General features: G+C 35.9%; 1 protein-coding gene across 3 annotated transcripts in view; it reads left to right on the top strand.

Annotated features, from left to right (window-relative positions):
• The window catches only part of CTNNA3 (catenin alpha 3), a 1,905,103-nt gene that overhangs the window by 493,865 nt on the left and 1,391,886 nt on the right, over positions 1–19,352 (top strand). For all 3 annotated transcript variants that reach the window (XM_005226477.5, XM_005226478.5, NM_001079638.4), the window contains 1 exon segment: positions 9,839–10,042. In XM_005226477.5, coding sequence (XP_005226534.1) covers positions 9,839–10,042 — 204 coding nt within the window.

The raw sequence follows: 19,352 nt of genomic DNA, 5'->3' as shown, positions 1-19,352 counted from the left end.
TTCCCATTACCTGATCCCAGCTCACTTTTAACATTTGAAATTCAAGATAGAGTTGCAACTAAAATGAAGTCTGCTAATTTAGGTTGATTACTGACATCTAAGCAATTTGGACTAAGTATAACATATATGTTCACAAAATCTTAGCTCTATTAGCTACAAATGACCACTTGAAGTGGAATAAATAATTTAGTAGGAAGGATCCAAAAGAGTAAAGACCAAAAGCCCCTGAGCAAAGGGAAAAAATGAAAAATGAATAGACATGAAGTGCCTGCCAACACTCTCTTTGACTCTTCTCCAAGCCTACTATAAGCCAATCAACTGGCATACGTCATATCCTGCAGATGGAAAAGCAGCCTGTGTAAATGTATACAAGTGCAGATGCATGGATCTGTCATGCAGTTTCCAGAGGTTATATTTGTTAAGCAGCCTGCAATGGCCATGAGTTTTGAAGAAGTGAAGTTGCTTTGAGGGAGGCCAATTATTCTTGTTTATTGATAGGCATGTTAGTGTGTTGTTAGTTGCTCAGTCGTGCCCGACTCTTTGCGACCATGGACTGAAGCCCACCAGACTCCTCTGTCCATGAGATTTTCCAGGCAAGGATACTGGAGTGGGTTGCCATTTCCTTCTCCAGGGGATCTTCCCAACTCAAGGATCAAACCCAGGTCTCCTACACTGCAGGCAGATTCTTTACCAACTGAGCTGCTTCTTCAATGCCTAGAATGAGTCTGACCATATTTTTCTTCTTACATTACTTAGTCATGTGACTATTGGACTGGTATATGGTCTCAGCATTATGAAGATAGAGGGAGGTCAGAGGTAGAGTTGGAATTCTGGTGATAGATACAGCAGTGTGGTAAACAGATTTAGCCATCAGGTGACTGGTCCAGAGATTGAAGAAGCATCAGTTGAAAGCAACTCACATCTTGATGAAAAACAGATGAGGCACTTCACACTGTGACACATCATACAGAAGGTATGAATAGTCTATTTTATTCGACATTTTCTAACACTATAGAATTTCTAAGTTTGAATATTTCTAATTTGAGTATAGAACTTAAATGTAATATTAATAAGATGCAATGTTTATGGGGTTTATGTTACAGTTATCATTGAAGAGGTGAATGAAAAGTATATACATGACTCTCTTGGGCTTGGGATATTAATGAGAAAGGGGCAGTAGACTGAAAATCATTTTCTATCTGATACATGATCAATGGGCATTTTTGGGGTCATGAAACAGCAAGAGTGGCTTGAGCTGGGGAAGGCATGAGTGTTTTGACTTGCTGCAGACCCCCACTCACTGATCCTCAGTATTTGGAGGAAGGGGTCACTTTACCTCTAGCAAACAGACTACAGTTTACCAGAGAGCGGGAGAGTCACAGTGCTGATATCAACCAAGGATCCTGACTCTAAAGGAACTTTGTGCTCTTTTCAGGGAGCAATTGCCTTACCTTACTTTGAAAATCTCCTTAATTTGAACTGTTGGGTGCTCTACTCTTTTCATCAACTGTAAGAGTTTACATTTCTTGTTGACTCATGTAATCACTAAGGATATTTTGAAATTTAATCACATTTTTTTCCCCTTGACAGATCTTCAAATGTGAAATGAGCAGATATAGACACAATTAAGTTAAATTGAAAACCCTTTAAATTTAGTAATTTCTCATCCACACTCCAGAAAAATATTCCTATTCATTCTTACCTAAATTAGTTTTCATTGACACCTGATATTTCTGTCTTGATATATATCCCTGCTAGTCTCTCTAGGTAAAGTGATCCTTCCAAGTATTGACTTTGACCTTCTATTCAATTACTTTTAGGGAGAAAGAGACCTTACCACAATTTTGCTTAGCATTCATAAAGGTAAACTAGTGTTTTATGGCGACCTGAGTAGAAAGCTTTCAAATGGAGCCCAAAAAACTTCCAAGTGGAATCTTTCTTCATGGCATTATGCATTACTAAGCTTAATATGTAGATTTATGCTCTTTGAAGCACAAGCTGGAATCAAGATTGCCAGGAGAAATATCGATAACCTCAGATATGCAGATGACACCACCCTTATGGCAGAAAGCAAAGAAGAAATAGTCTCTTGATGAAAGTGAAAGAAGAGAGTGAAAAAGTTGGCTTAAAACTCAATATTCAGAAAACTAATATCATGGCATTGGTGCCCATTACTTCATGGCAAATAGATGGGGAAACAGTGACAGACTTTATTTTTTGGGGCTCCAAAATCAATGCAGAAGGTGACTGGAGCCATGAAATGAAAAGACACTTGCTCCTTGGAAGAAAAGTTATGACCAACATACACAGCATACTAAAAAGCAGAGACATTACTTTGCCAACAAAGGTCCATCTAATCAAAGCTATGGTTTTTCCAGTGGTCATGTATAGATGTGAGAGTAGGACTATAAAGAAAGCTGAGCACCAAAGAATTGATGCTTTTGAAATGTGGTGTTGAAGAAGACTCTTGAGTCCCTTGGACTGTAAGGAGATCCAACCAGTCCATCCTACAGGAGATCAGTCCTGAATACTCATTGGGATGACTGATGCTGAAGCTGAAACTCCAATACTTTGGCCACCTGATGTGAAGAACTAACTCATTTGAAAATACCCTGATGCTGGAGAGGATTGAAGTCAGGAGGAGAAGGGGATGACAGAGGATGAGATGGTTGGATGGCATCACCGACTCAATGAACATGAGTTTGAGTAAACTCTGGGACTTGGCAATGGACAGGGAGGCCTGGCATGCTGCAGTCCATAGGGTCGCAAAGAGTCGGACATGACTGAGCTACTGAACTGAACTGAACTTTATGCTCTTTAACAGCATACATATCACACTGCATAAAATCAATATCTGTGGCTCAGCTGGTAAGGAATCCACCTGCAATGCGGAAGACCTTTCAGTTTCAGTCCCTGGATTGGGAAGACTCCTTGGGGAAGGGAAACACTACCCACTCCAGTATTTTGGCCTGGAGAATTCCATGGACTGTATAGTCCATGGGATTGCAAAGAGTCAGACACAACTGAGCGACTTTCACTTACTCACTCAATTGAATAATAGTTTGGTTTTGTAGATGTATTCTTTTTACATTAAATTTTATTTTTAATGTTCTGCATCTATTTACCAAAGCTATGAGAATATTGTAATATTCAGAGAGGGACATGTTAGACACCTAACATTTATAATAATAGAAAAACCAGTAGCCTTTGAAAGTTTTCTATAATAGTGAAAGCTGAATTTGGGGGCCAAATTGTTAAGGAGTTTTGTAATCATTCTCTTATCATCTAAATGTCATGCTCAATAATTAAACTCAGTAGCTGGTTGGTTTCATTACTGCCAATGTGCATGGCACAAGAGCTTATAGTAAGCTGCTTCTTTTCCTTCACTTTCTTTTTTAAATTTATTTTTTAATTGGAGGAAGATTGCTTTACAATGTTGTATTGGTTTCTGCCATACGACGACACAAATCAGCCATAATTATACATATATCACTTCCTTCTTGAGCTTCTCTCCCCTCCCACTGTTCCACCTCTCTAGGTCATCACAGAGCACCAGACTGAGCTCTGTGTTACATAACAGCTTCTCACCAGCTGTCTGTTTTACACCTGGTAATGTATATATGCCAATGCTACTTTCTCTGTTAGTCCCACGTTCTTATTCCTCTTTTTAAAAGGGATTTTAGACTTCCCTGGTGGCTCAGATGGTAAAACATCTGCCTACAATGCGGGAGACCCGGGTTCAATCCCTGGATTGGGAAGATCTCCTGGAGAAGGAAATGGCAACCCACTCCAGTACTCTTGCCTGGAGAATCCCATGGATGGAGGAGCCTGGCAGGCTACAGTGCATGGGGTCACAAAGAGTCGAACACGACTGAGCGACTTCACCAGACTGAGCTCTGTGTTATATAACAGCTTCTCACCAGCTGTCTGTTTTACACCTGGTAATGTATATATGCCAATGCTACTTTCTCTGCTAGTCCCACGTTCTTATTCCTCTTTTTAAAAGGGATTTTAGGGCAGACATGACTTTCAGAGTTTTACAATTACTCAGTATGACTTGCCACACTGGCTGCTCATTTTTCTATGTTCTACAGTCCACTCATGAATCCAGAACTTATTTCTCCCAAAGGACATAATTATAGACAGAAGCGGAAGGTGGAATCAAATAGAAATAGAGCACAAATGGGATTACTTATTTTTTCCAGTTGCCCCCTCTGAACTTTTTCTCTCCTTTGTCGATGAAATTGCTTTTTGGGAGAACTCCACAGACATAACAACTGGCATGAACCTTGCACAAAGCAAGAACTATTCAAATATTTGTTTAAATTTTACCGGTTTGTATTGTTAGGTTTTCAGTTAGTTTGAACATAGAAGGTAGGACACACACGACATTACTGAGACAGTTAAGAATGAACACTACTTGAAAATGTTGGAGCATGTTATATGCTTGGTGACATTATTGTGTATAAAAATTATCTGTATTATCTGTATGTTCAGTGTAGAAGAATAAGGTAATCATCATTGCTTATGTATTATTAGTGCCTTCTCTTTACACGTGGCCTGAAAACAGACTGTGAGTAGAGATAAAACAAACATGTAAACACATATTTCCAAATAGATAATAACAGACTTGTTCCTTCGTTGAAATATGTTGCCTTAGTCAGCAATATTCTGTTAAAAATATATACTAAGATTTATTCAATATTAAATTCAGTAGTATAATGAAAACAACATGGAAGTGCTTATGTTAAAAATCTTTTAAACAGAGATTTTGAAAATAGAAGAATCTTTGAAGGTTTATTTTTTTATTGATATAACCAGATAAAAACTGAAGCAAACAATCCATGATGTGGTGCGGGGCATGGATTGAATTGTTGAACTCTTGACAGAAATATGTCTAGAAGAGGTTACTATCTCAGGTAAAATTAAGTAGATAACTGAAAATTTTTATTGGTGTTCTGGTAAAGCCACTATCATAGTACTCATTGGGCTATTTGTTTTTCACCTATAATTTAGAGAAAAAAAATTTAAGGTAGTATGTATACATCTAATTTGTTTAACAAGAATATTGAATGACTTTCTAAAATATTCTTCTGTTGTAATTATATGTATTTATATATTATATATATATAATATATATAAATATATATTATATTTATAGAATATAATATGTAATTATATTCTATAAATAGAATGTGAGTTATATATATTTTTATTTTATATAGATGAATATGTAGTAAATTTTGTAATTTACACTAATTTACTAATTATATTTATTGATAATCTTGCTAATTTATAGTTTATTTTTCACATTTTGCCTTTTTATATTTTTTTATATCTGAAGTTTCCATTCTTTAGGTTATTTAAGTGGAAACACATTACAGTAAGAGATATACCAGACAAAGGAGAGCCTGTGAGTTCTCTCAGTAGCATATTCTGTTGATAGTCTTAAGGAGAAATTTTGTTCCATTTTTATCACTCACTCTGAAGACTGATAATATAGTTGCTTGGGAAACATTATTTATGCTTTGTGGTTATTACTTCTGCTGCTCTCAACTTGAAGCACTGCATGTGTTTTTGTGAAGAATGTTGATACTTGATTAAAATCATAGCCACATCTCTTTTGATAGGCAATTTCACTTTGGAGAAAAGGTGTAAGACTTTTAGTGTTTTGAATGTAAATCGCATCTATCTCATCAGAATATAGAGTGTTTGAATGATGAATGGGGTTTACTACATCATGTTTATTAAAACACAGAAAACTTTTTCCAAGCTTATTGGTTTTATGCTTTAGCTTGTTTAAGATTTTTTTTTATAACTTCCTACATGTCCTGGTAAGGCATGACCAGTCTTGCTTAGAATCTGAACTATATTAGATGATTAATAAATATTTATATAGAATGGATGACTATATGATACACATCTGTGTAATGTGCAGAGATTTCTGTTTTAGCAAGTGTAGCTTTCTTTGTAGTACTCTATGTGCTGACCATCTGGCATAGATGGTAGTGCATATAAAGGTAAAAATTATAGTACAAGGAAATGGAGATGGGACCTATCCCACCAGTTCTTAAAATAGTTATAAAGCTACATTATATAAAATCTTGTATGAAAGGCACAGGTTTTATTTTCCCCACTCTACATGAATGAAATAAACTCTTAGGCAGTTTAAATCACTTTCTCAATGTGGGTGAAAGAGCAAGATTCACACTCAGGGTGTTCTGACTTCTAAGCTCACTGAAAAAGAGTGCCCTGGTACTTGAGGTCACATGTCTTTATTTTTTAAAAGACATATATTAACTAAACATGTTTGAAATGATGAAACAACATAGGAAAATTTAAATCCTTCAAGTTAATTGATATAAAAACTTGATATATTTCATTCTGGTAAATACTGGGAACATTATATCTTTCTGTTATGATTCCAAAATAGTTTATTAATTTCTAGAATCCAAAATAATAATAAATGTTTGATTCATAATTGCCATTTCCTCTTTTAAAATTTTTAAGAATTTTTATTTTCAATTAGTTTGCAATTTCAGAAGTAGTACACAATTAGGCTATAATTTAAAAATTAAAAATTTGACCACCATTCCAATCCAATTCTTTTCAGAGATAGCAATTGTCATGGCACTTAAACTTTTTCCTAGCCTCCAATATACTTATATATACTCAGAGAAAATATCAAGCATTATAATGTGCTTGTTTTTTTCTAATATATATGCACTGCACATATTACTCTGAAATTTTTTTATTCTGCAATATATTCTGGCAATCTTTCCAACTCATTTTGTATAGATTCACCTCACATTGTTCACTTCCAAATACATGAGAGCCATCATCTCAATCTTCTCAAATGTTAACCTTTCTATGTTTCTCAAGGCCACAGGGTTTTCTTTCACCATAACTCATATTGAATAAAATAACCCTTACATTATTTGTTCTTTCCTGAAAGATAGGCTCTAGGGTACAACAGAAAAAAAAAAAAAAAAAAAGATTAACAATGACGATTTAAACTACAGCTACTCCAGTAAAAGATTTAGTGCATTCTAAATTGGGTTGGTTACCACACTCTCAGTGCAGGATCATATACATCTTTTAAATGTTAAAATACCTGTGAATGTGCATATGAATTTATAATTTGATCATTTTTTTTATAGGATCTGATTTTTCTATAGTACTATTATATAGATTAGCCCAGCATATATTCTGTTTCTGATTACACAACTCTCAGTCTTTAAGGTAGTTTTCTGTGTCCCTTTAAGTTCAGATTGGATGCTTTAACTATATTATTCTAGAGATAGAATCTGTCTCTTAACTTTGGTTTGTTTCCAGGTTTCAGAGTATTTTGCCTCTTGCTTTAAGTTTCACATAATTATAACCCAGATACCTGTTTAAGTTGATTTGATAAAATAAGATCTGTATAAGATTTCCTCAAAATTTTCAATTCCATTGTTCTGTTGAAATCCAAAACCCTCTCTTAGAATCCAGTGAATTCTCTGGAACTCATATCTGCTTTGCCTTTAATCATCTTGATTACACACCAAATTGCCCAGAGGTATGCCTGGCATGCTGTGATTCATGGGGTCACAAAGAGTCAGACACGACTGAGCAACTGAACTGAACTGAACTGATGCCTGGTCAATTAATTCTTAACTATCAATTCTTTCATTTCAGATTGGATATAATTTGGTGACCGAATAACAACAACAACACATTCACATTGTAATTCTTTATTTGTGTGATTATTTGGTTACTATTTGTCAGTACCTCTAGGCTGTGAGCCCTAGAGGTGAAGGCAAGGATGTTCTCCATTTCATTACCAATTCCTACTATCTGGTACATACTAGTCTCTTAAGATGAACTCAAAATGTAAGAAAGGAACAACTGAAGAGGGCTTGAGATCAGAGCACAGACAGAGAAGTTAACCTTGAAAATAAATGGTGGTTAGGGGAAGAAATGGACAAGGCGATGGCACCACACTCCAGTACTCTTGCCTGGCAAATCCCATGGACGGAGGAGCCTGGTAGGCTGCAGTCGATGGGGTCGTGAAGAGTCGGACACGACTGAGTGACTTCCCTTTCACTTTTCACTTTCATGCATTGGAGAAGGAAATGGCAACCCATTCCAGTGTTCTTGCCTGGAGAATCCCAGGGACGGGGGAGCCTGGTGGGCTGCCGTCTATGGGATCACACAGAGTCGGACACGACTGAAGTGACTTAGCAGCAGCAGTAGCAGGGGAAGAAAGAGAGAGGGACAGAGAGAGGGAGAAGTAGAAATTTTTGTTGAAGACAGGATATAAATATAAGATATTTAACCAATTTTCTATAAGATCTTTTTCTAGTTTATATTTTAAATTATATCATATATGAACATTACACAGCACTATTTTCTCTTTTTGTGTAATTGTTTCAAAATTATATTTTCTCTTCATAATGATTTTCTCCTCCTATCTTGGTCTGGAGCTGTAGCTTTTAAAGCTACACTCTGAAGATCAGTGATTTTTAGTGTGTTTTTGACTGTAAAGACTCACACATACACACATATTTTGAAGATCACTATATGATTTCCTTTTATGTTAAAGCATCTACAGAGAGCTTTTATTTGATATTCTTTCTCTAATTATCACATTATGCCCAAACCTTGAAAAGTTTCCTTTCTTGATGTATCTTAATAAAGGACCTGTAGAGCCTCATATTTTCTACCCTTTCTTCAAAGTCTGTAGATTATCTTGTCTTCTATTTCCTGAAGACACATCTAATGGAAACCTTAAAAATACCATGTGAGCTTCCAGTATTGGGAAGTGGCTGGAAGTTGTAATCAACAGGAAGATGAAATTTTACTTTCAAAATGAATAATTAAAATTCAGAATTCTCTTTGATATGTTTGTGTTAAGGTTAATTAGAGTGTTGATTTGCAGTGAGGCATAATGAAAACACTATTGAATTAGGTATTATAAGACCTGAATACTTGCTTGAACTTCACCTATTAGCTTAATGACCTTGGGTAAGACAGTCTCGGAGAAGGAAGTGGCACCCCACTCCAGTACTCTTGCCTGGAAAATCCCATGGATGGAGGAGCCTGGAGGGCTGCAGTCCATGGGGTCGCTAAGAGTCAGACACGACTGAATGACTTCACTTTCACTTTCCACTTTCATGCATTGGAGAAAGAAATGGCAACCCACTCCAGTGTTCTTGCCTGGAGAATCCCAGGGATGGAGAAGCCTGGTAGGCTGCAGTCCATGGGGTCACACAGAGTCGGACACCTCTGAAGCTACTTAGCAGCAGCAGCAGCAGCAAGACAGTCTCAGCCTCTTTCACCATTGATTGAAATGTGTGGTTAACAATATCTTTGCTGCCTACCTCTTTATAGTGTTGTCAAGATGAGATAATATAGGTGAAAACATTTTGTAAACAATGAAGTGCTATATGAAAATGACCATTGTAAAGAACAGTTAATATGTGCCAGTCACTATATTAAGCATTCATATCATTCTTACAGAAGTTTTATGAGATAAACAATGTTAGTATTCCAGTTTTACAGATCAGGAAGGTGAGGCTTACAGTACATAGGACACCTGAGTGAACTTGCACCATTGATGAGTGGGAAGGGCAAGATTTGAATACAGATTTGACTGACACTAGAACCAGTGCTCGTAATTTCACGATTTTTGTTACATGAATAATAACTGCTTTATAGAATGATGTGTGAACTGGGTGAGGCAGTAAAAACACAATTCTCTTTCTCATCAGGTATGCATTCTAAATGTGAAAACATAATAATAAAAAAAATTAGAATATCATGGAGTTCTAACCATCGAAATATGTCTTTCCTTTAGAGTTTAATTGTCTTGGATCCACTCACAGTGACTGAGGAGGAAATAAGACCGTCCCTAGAGAAACGCCTTGAAGCCATTATCAGTGGGGCTGCTCTGTTGGCCGACTCTTCCTGCACAAGAGATTTCCATCGGGAGCGGATTATTGCAGAATGCAATGCCATTCGCCAGGCTCTCCAGGACCTGCTTTCAGAGTACATGAACAATGTAGGTAACCGGTTTTCCCTGACCCCATACATTGGGAATGTGCTGAGGTTCTTTCAGTGTACAAAATGTAATAAATTATGAATGAGTACATGATTTTACATGGATTGAGCTTTTGAGTTGGCTTCTGCATGAACTGCTCCCAGAGTACAGCAAGGAGATAGTAGTTTTTAGGGATGGAATTTAACCAGAAGGTTATTTCTATCTGATTGTTTTGCTTGATACAGTATTTAAATTCTAGTTGGAGAAGGGAGTCAGGATTGGGGAAAGGAAACTGGAGTTGCCCATCAATTTAAAGGATAAAAAGAAGACAAAGAAAAGGGCAGGTTGCTCAGGATTACATTGTTGAATAAGAGTTAAAATTTAGATGATGTTGGGTAAAGTCAATGCTATCGGGATCAGGGGACATTAAAAAAAATTTGTTTTTTTATTTTTGGCTGCTCTGGATCTTCCTTGCTGTGCACCTTTTTAAAATATGATATAATGTCATAGATTTCTTGCAGTTTTAGCTCTCTCTCAGGAATATTAGAAATGAAGTCTGAATTTAGACAAATGCAAAAATATTTGTTTCAAGGTTATTTTGGTATCATTTCACATATATATTTATTTGTGATGTAGTCTTTATATATCTATATCTAATATATATATTTATATACATCCATCTAAGGAGTAACTATGACTACTTAGTTTCATTTTTTAAATAAGAAAGTCTTAAGGTCATCATCAGCTATATATTCAATATCATGGATTTTGACTCAAATAATAGAGGTAAAGAAAAGAAAAAAATGTATAATAGAAATATTTTGTTCATCTGCCTTAAGTGGGATAATTGAAGAGTTATGAAGGTATATTTTGAAAACGATGAGTTACAAAGCATACCATTTTTTACATGTGAGGTTGAAGATTTAGGATTGTTCAGTATAAGTAATTTATGTGAATAATGGAAATGTGCTAAAATTAGTGAGTTTTAAGGATACTTCAACACATTTGATGTATCTCCATACTCTTAATATTTGATGACTTTGGCTCCTGACCAAAAATCTCTAGCCTGTCAAGAAATCAAAGTTGCAAAGCAGATTTTGTTAATAAGAACATATTAGTAATGTCATGTCCTGTTTCTGAAGCTGGAATATCACTATTTTTATCATATAATATATTTTTAGTGAAAGGTTTTTAAAGGGAATTCACCAATTCTAAGAAACTCAGAAGATAATATTGTGTTGAAATTCCTTCTCCCTTGAAGTATAAACTATTAAAATTATTATTTTCATTTTGTAGATAAAATATGGTAAAGTTACATATATATGTTAATTTATAAATTATAAAATTATAAGTAAATTTATTTTATTAAATAAGATAAAGTTAGCATGCACATGCAGATACTCACCTACATACATAGGCAAGGATGGCTACATAATTGTGCAGCCCAGTTCAAAGTGAAAATGTAAGGCCTGTTCATAAGCAGGGGAAAAAATGAAAGCTTTTCCTTTTTTAACAGTCTTGATCGAACCAAGAGAGGTGATTTTTATTTTCTATTTAATGTTTGATTCTCTGGGGCATAGGGATACTTGCAGGAGCACATAGATTCTCACATACTTTTGTAGCCCCACCCATGCCTCCCACCCATCCTGCTTTGTACTGAGGCTCCCACCAGGAGTGGAGGGTGGCAGCAATTGCTGGGTTGGGGAACAGTTGGCTGAAGATCTGTTCCTTGAAGTACTGGAAGTCCGGACTGCTTGTGAGTCCAGGATATATGCTTTATTGCCCCATCAGGCTTCACTTAAATACATAAATTCAAAGATTATTACGAATTTCAAAACATTAAAATCCAAGCATGGGGCTCCGTTCTGAACATGATGCCTTTTGCCCAGGCCACTGAAGCTGTTCCTGTATATAATAAACATATATATCACATACAAATAGTGGTGGTTTTATAGCTTTCTTCAACTTTGGGTTAAAAACTTTTCATGCAGAGAATGAAGTTATGGGAACATTCTGCCTTGGGTGCAATCATTGAGAAGGTGCATCACCTCTAGAAATTTATAAAAATAATAAAGCCAAGTAAAAGTTGTTCTGCACCAGCAATTCTCAAAGTCCGTGATAATGTTTTTCACAAATTCATTTTTTTTCTCTAAATCCTAAATAATTACAGTGGTTACTGTTGAGTTTTAATAATATATATGTATGTATAATTCAAATTAGCACATTTTTATGATTAGCCTTTAATAAACATTATATTCTTTATAGATTTACACAGCAGATTCAGTATGGACAAGGATGACCCAGTGGTTGTAAAGACAAAGAACTAGAAATAGAATTACTTTAATTCTGTTACTTCATGTGATCACTTGGAATTTTTATTTTAATTTTAAAATTCTAACAATGAAACAGTATAAATTGCAGGAGGTTATAATTTTTTAGATAAGTGAAAATTTCATACATGAAATATTTTATTCAATTTGAATAACAACTTGAAATCTGTTTCTCTTCTGAAATTGTCAACTGCTTTAAAGTTAAGGAGCCAATCAGGAAAATAATGATTATCACTGAAAAGTAATTTGTCATATAGAGTAGGGGGTCATTTAAAAAGTATCTATTCTAGGTATCAAATATACTAGGTTAGGCACAAAAATATGAAAATTTTTGTTTGTCTTTTGCTTTTTTTTTAATGAGGTTTTATTCTGATGTTCAGTTTCAAGGCCCATTTTTCAAATTTACAAAACTTATTTATGTTACTAATATCTTTCTGTTAGATATTTTGGTTTAAGAAAGGTAAGTTCTCTATTATGAGTGAAGTGGAAAGACTCTTCCATCTATAACGTCCAAATAATTGAGATCAAAGGTAAGTAGCTTTTTTTAAAGCTTGTCCAGATAATTATTTTAATTTTCATTTTTTAAAGGTAGACTTAATTGTAGGAATTCAGATATTTCTCAGTTATTTAATGGATTAGATTGCACTACTCTTCATGATTGATGGATGCCTTCTTATTCCTCCTCCTCCTCTTTCCCATGTTTCCTTTTCTCTCCTTCGGGTAAATGAGTGCAAACATCCCATTAAATAGCTCTCCTTCATGGCGCTTTCCCCTTTATAGCTCTCATGCTTGTTGGAATTCCTGTGTTTGCCTATTTGTCTTCTCCACTGGTCAGAAGCTTTAGGAGAGCAAGGGCTGTGTCTCTGGCCCTACCACTGTGCCTTTCAGGTAGCAGGTGTTCAGTAATTACTATGTGGATACAGGGAAATTGAATTAGTGCTTGCTTCATCTCAGCTTTTACAGTTAAAATGACAATGTGCCCGAAGCATTTCATTTGTATTTATTAATTATATTTACATGATAACTGTGGAGAAAACGTAGGGAGGTTTAATGGTGAGAACAAGAGAACGGGAAAGGAAATACACAGAGGTGAGAAAGCTTGTTCTTTGGGTGATCTAAGAATATTTATATATTCATTTTTCCTAGGGCATAAGGTTAAATATGTGTTGAGGAAGGCACTTTTTTTCTCAGGGAATGAAAGACTTAGTGTGTGTATGTGGATACTGTCTGGTAAGCTGCCCTCACATTGGTATAGAGATGAGAGCCGGAGAAGCTACAGTTAGGCAGTGGTGGTCTACAGGGTCAGAAACCTACTCATATGCACGATATCTTAATATTTTATTGATAAGTGTAACCTATTAATAAACAAATTTGCACTTATCACATTATGAAAAAGCATCCCAAATCAGTATAATAGTTCCTTTTTATATACAAGTGCAGAATTTTGGGCCTAATATGAGTATCTGAGCAAGCCAATGAATTTTGGTTTTAAACAGCAGGAACCACTGTGGAGTATATTATCAGAAAAAATTTCCAGGTTTACTTTTACTCTAGGTTTCTATCACAAATAATGCTTCTCTATAACTGTTTCAGTAGCTGGAATGAAAGAGAATGTACTTTCCTGAAACTAGCTGAACTCAAACCTTTCTGAGTTCGGTCAAATATTTCAGGACAACTCGCATACCAAGGTCTTCAACTCACTAGTTTAAGGAGTGTTGTGTTTCATTTGGTGGGTCTGACTTGCTTTTCAGATTAGTTTGGAGCTTTTGTTATTGAACTATCTTAATAGGGTAAATGCTTAATAATAATTCAGATGCAATGAAAATAACCAGGAAAAGTTAAAGCAAGGTTAACTCTCATCATGATCTGTGGATCTTTTATGTGACTGTGACTTCAAGGCTTCAAATTTTGCAAGTTTATTGAGTTCAGAACATATCAATGGTGTGAAATAAATATAGTTTATGTTTTTCTCAAGCTCAATTCATGGGACCAGTTTGAATCTAAATAACTTTACTTCCTTAAACTGATCAGCAAGTCTCAATCATTTTTGACTGAAGCTGTATGTTCAATAAGTTGGATGGCATCACCAACTCTATGGGCATGAGTTTGAGTAAGCTCTGGGACTTGGTGATGGACAGGGAAGCCTGGTGTACTGCAGTCTGTGGGGTCACAGAGAGTTGGACACGAATGAGTGACTGAACTGAACTGAGTAATAAATTCGTAATATGTGAGTCCAGATGGGTCTATAACAAATAAAATAGACAACTACTTAAACATATGATAATATATGTTTGCTCTAATATTTTCATTTTAAACATACATATATATTCTTTTCTGGAGACTGTCGGGAAAAAACTTATTTCTTTGCCTTTTTTAGCTTCTGGAGATCACCCACATTCCTTGGTTCAATGCCATCTTCCTCTGTCTTCAAAGACAGCAGTGTCATATCTCTCTAACCTTGCTTCTGCCCTCACATCTCTTTCTCTGACTACAGCCAGGAAAGGTTTTCCACTTTTTTAGGACTCATGTGATTAGATTCAGTGCACTGGTATTATTCAAAATAATCATCCCATTTTATGACCCTTGACCTTAATTTCTTTTGCAAAGTTCTTTTCTTTTTTTTTTTTTACTTTTTAAATTATTTTTTTATTTTTTAACTTTACAATATTGTATTGGTTTTGCCATATATCAACATGAATCCGCCACAGGTATACTTAACAGTCACAGGTTCTAGGAATGTGGACATGGATGTCTTTGGGTGACTCATGGCCATATACCTAGTACTAGTCTTTCCTAGTCTCTTCTGTAGAATCATTATCAATCCTTATGCTTCAAATCCATTGTAGTTTATATCCCATACTCACTTTGCCTGCACTCTTTACAGGCAGATCGCATGTCTGTTTTATTTACTGTTTTATCTGAAGTCCCAGGCACAATGCTTGGCATTTTTATTTTACAAAATACAAAAAAAATATTGTATTTTTGAATGAAAGAATGAATAAAATTATTACATATTATACATGCCATGTTCAGTTCAGTTCAGTCGCTCAGTCGTGTCCAACTCTTTTCGACCCCATGAATCGCAGCACACCAGGCCTCCCTGTCCATCACCAACTCCCGGAGTTCACTCAAACTCACGTTCATTGAGTTGGTGATGCCATCCAGCCATCTCATCCTCTGTCGTCCCCTTTTCCTCCTGCCCCCAATCCCTTTCCAGCGTCAGAGTCTTTTCCAATGAGTCAATTCTTCACATGAGGTGGCCAAAGTACTGGAGTTTCAGCTTTAGAATCATTCCTTCCAAAGAATACCCAGGGCTGATCTCCTTTAGAATGGACTGGTTGGATCTCCTTGCAGTCCAAGGGACTCTCAAGAGTCTTCTCCAACACCACAGTTCAAAAGCATCAATTCTTTGGCACTCAAATGGAATGACTTTCAAATATCTACTAAATTTATATAGTAGACTTCCTGTGATAAAAGGTCTTATTTTGCAAAGTATAGTTCTCTTCTAAAAATCAATGTGAATATTCAGAAACAAAATTTTCTCATCACAATCTCTACATTTGGATCCACCTCTTGTTATATTTCAAAACAGGATTTTTATTCATTAAAAAATATACTCCAGTGAACATTCAGTATCAGAGAAAGTTTAGCTTTTGTCTTTTAAAACATAGAAGTTTATTTTTCTTAGGTATTTCTGCCAACTTTGTTATGCCTCCAGGATTGGTTAGGTCTAGACCATCTTCTCTGATGTATAATATAATTAAAGAATTCGTCACCTAGATGGGGTGGAACGAGGAGGCTCTCTAAAGAAGGAAGGATTTTAGAAGGAAATCAGTCACTTTTAAATGGTGGTTTCTCTATAGCAGGTGAAAATGGAGATGGGTGGTCATCATGCTTTAGTACTAAGAATTAGCAGACATGACTATTTTTCTGGTGTTGGATTGAAATCCTGTTGATGTTAACTTTGTATGTGTTGTTGAAGAGAGGATCATCAGGGGATGTAGAATTATTATTGAAGTTTACAGATTGGTACTTTACTACAGAAGAATGTTAGAGAGTTGAATGAGAGATGGCACCACTAGAGTACATGAATACTCTTGAGCTGCATAAAGGGCCCAATTTGTATTTGCAGACCTCACTAGCCTGATGTTTTCTTTTTGCTGTTTTATGTGAAAGCATATTGTATTGTTGATTCTTGTTACATATTTGTTGAGTGAGTTAAAAAGCAAATGAGGTGCTTTTTATATTTAGAGACCAATTTCATTTGTGTATCTTGGGTTTAATTCATTCCCAATCTTGGGGAATTACATAGATTCAGTGAAGACACCAAAGATTTGGTGTCTGAATCAGAGATTATGGGGATTTTTCACCTCTCTTTTGAAAAACCATTTTGAAAGTAACTTCAGCCTTATTTCTCAAGTTAAAAGGGTAAAGCACTTAGGATGATCTGTATGCAACGACTATTCAAATTCTAGAGACAAATTAGAATTAAAACTCTAAAAATGTACAGGCAGCTTCCAAGTCTATTTCCTTTTCTTTCCTTCCTCCCTGCCCTCACTCCCTCCCTCTCTTCCTTCCTTCCTTTCTCTTTTCTTCCTTTCTTCCTTTCTTCATGGACTGCATTTAGAGTTGATCGTTATTGGATCAGTTCACTGTTTTAGATGCTTTATATTTTTTATCCTTAAATTTGTCAATTATGCCATCATAGTGACTAGTTTTTGAGTATGTTGGAAACCATGTGGTTTAGTTTATAGATCTGAATTTTACTACCTCAGCTAATGAAGAAGTAAGAGGAGGAAGATAAGCAAATAGTTTCCTTACAGGTTTGTACAATAGTAGATATTCTAAAATCAGAGAGATGAACCAAACTCATATTATAACATGAAATCAAAATTCAAGAACATAGAAAGGAATTGTTAAAATCAAGGAAACTGGAGACAGATTTTGAAGTTGTGATGTATAAGCCAAGAATTCAACAATTAGGGAGTTGAGAGAAATAATAAATGGTGGAGTTCTGATTAAAAGGGCTAAATTTGATTTTGTATTTCTTGCTTTCTTTTCTGTGCCTTTTTTAAGAACAAGGAAGTGGGAGGTATCTAGTCTATGAATTGTTTTACAAATAAGATGGTATTGTTTCAACTGCTTTGGGTTTTAGTCTTACTCTTCCCAAAGGTTCCTGAGTTACTGGAGGGCTGATTTTTTAAATAATTACTCAATCTTTCTTAACAAGCTAATTTTGGAATTATCCAAATCTGGCTAATAAAGATCATTTTTATATTTAAGAGGAATTCATGCAGTGCTCACTGGGGAAAAGGAGGCTTATAGATTCTTCTTTCGAGGGAATGAACTCTTCCCATGGATCTTTTATTTGTGAACTAATGTTTTAGTCTTTCTTAAAAGTTAATAGAGAGATCCCTGCAGAGATGTAGGCTACATGATTATTGAATTAAAAAGAAAAGCTAAGATAAAAAAGGTAGATAGCTATAATTATTTTTAAAAAAGGGGAAGGAGAAGTACCTGGATAGAGCCAGAGCACAGGAAGAGAAAGAGGTAATTTGCATAAAATAAAAATAACTAGAAAGTAATAGAGGATATCATAAAGTGGCAATATAGTTTCTGTGCAAAGAAGAATATACAGATGGACGTCCCTAAAGATTATATACCCTAGACCAGAAAGCCTGAAGGCTGAGAGGCTTTTGTTTTCATCTTTTGCCTTCCAGCAGAGACAGTCATGATTTCTAATATTTGTGGAGCAGGTTAGTCATTCACTCTGTGGATTGTTTCAAATGTCCCTTTCTCAAGAAATGGATTCCTTTACCCGCCAATGTTCAGGTACTGCTCATATAGTTCTCAAAAGTCTTTGCTATGTGTTTTTTTAAACCCTGGGCTTTATTCAGATTTCTGTTACATAAAAAGAAAAATGGGTTAAATGATAGAAAAGAAAAGAACAAATAGGACGCAAGAGTCCTGGCATGCAGTGTCAGTTCAAACTTGGACAAAAAATAAGGGTCCTGAGCCCAGCATACTTCATAGCCAGGAGAGGATACTACAAAGAAGAAAAAGAGTGCTATCTTAGGTCAGGTAACCTGGAGGTTAAGGGTGGCATGAAGATTTATTGGAGTGCTCTCTTGGGACTTATACATGGAAGGCAGTGAAGAAGGCAGGATTGGGCAGAGGGGAGAAGCTGACTTGCAATAGAAATCTCAGCCATTCTATGGAAAGACCTGGAGATAGGCTGGCCCCTCACAGTTGTCCCAAACTTATTTAACTTATATGCAGAGTACATCATGAGAAACGCTGGGCTGGAGGAAGCACACTCTTGAATCAAGATTGCTGGGAGAAATATCAGTAACCTCAGATACGCGGATGACACCACCTTTATGGCAGAAAGTGAAGAGGAACTAAAAAGCCTCTTGATGAAAGTGAAAGAGGAGAGTGAAAAAGTTGGCTTAAAGCTCAACATTCAGAAAACAAAGATCATGGCATCCAGTCCCATCACTTCATGGGAAATAGATGGGGAAACAGTGGAAACAGTGTCAGACTTTATTTTTCTGGGCTCCAAAATCACTGCAGATGGTGACTGCAGCCATGAAATTAAAAGATGCTTACTCCTTGGAAGGAAAGTTATGACCAACCTGGATAGCATATTCAAAAGCAGAGACATTACTTTGCCAACAAAGGTCCGTCTAGTCAAGCCTATGGTTTATCCTGTGGTCATGTATGGATGTGAGAGTTGGACTGTGAAGAAAGCTGAGTGCCGAAGAATTGATGCTTTTGAACTGTGGTGTTGTAGAAGACTCTTGAGAGTCCCTTGGACTGCAAGGAGATCCAACCAGTCCATTCTGAAGGAGATCAGCCTTGGTATTTCTTTGGAAGGAATGATGCTAAAGCTGAAGCTCCAGTACTGTGGCCACCTCATGCGAAGAGTTGACTCATTAGAAAAGACTCTAATGCTGGGAAGGATTGGGAGCAGGAGGAAAAGGGGACAATAGAAGATGAGA

Source organism: Bos taurus, chromosome 28 (genome assembly GCF_002263795.3).
Source record: "Bos taurus isolate L1 Dominette 01449 registration number 42190680 breed Hereford chromosome 28, ARS-UCD2.0, whole genome shotgun sequence".
In the NCBI taxonomy this organism is placed as follows: Eukaryota; Metazoa; Chordata; class Mammalia; order Artiodactyla; family Bovidae; genus Bos; species Bos taurus.
This window is presented reverse-complemented; position numbering and strand designations above follow the sequence as displayed.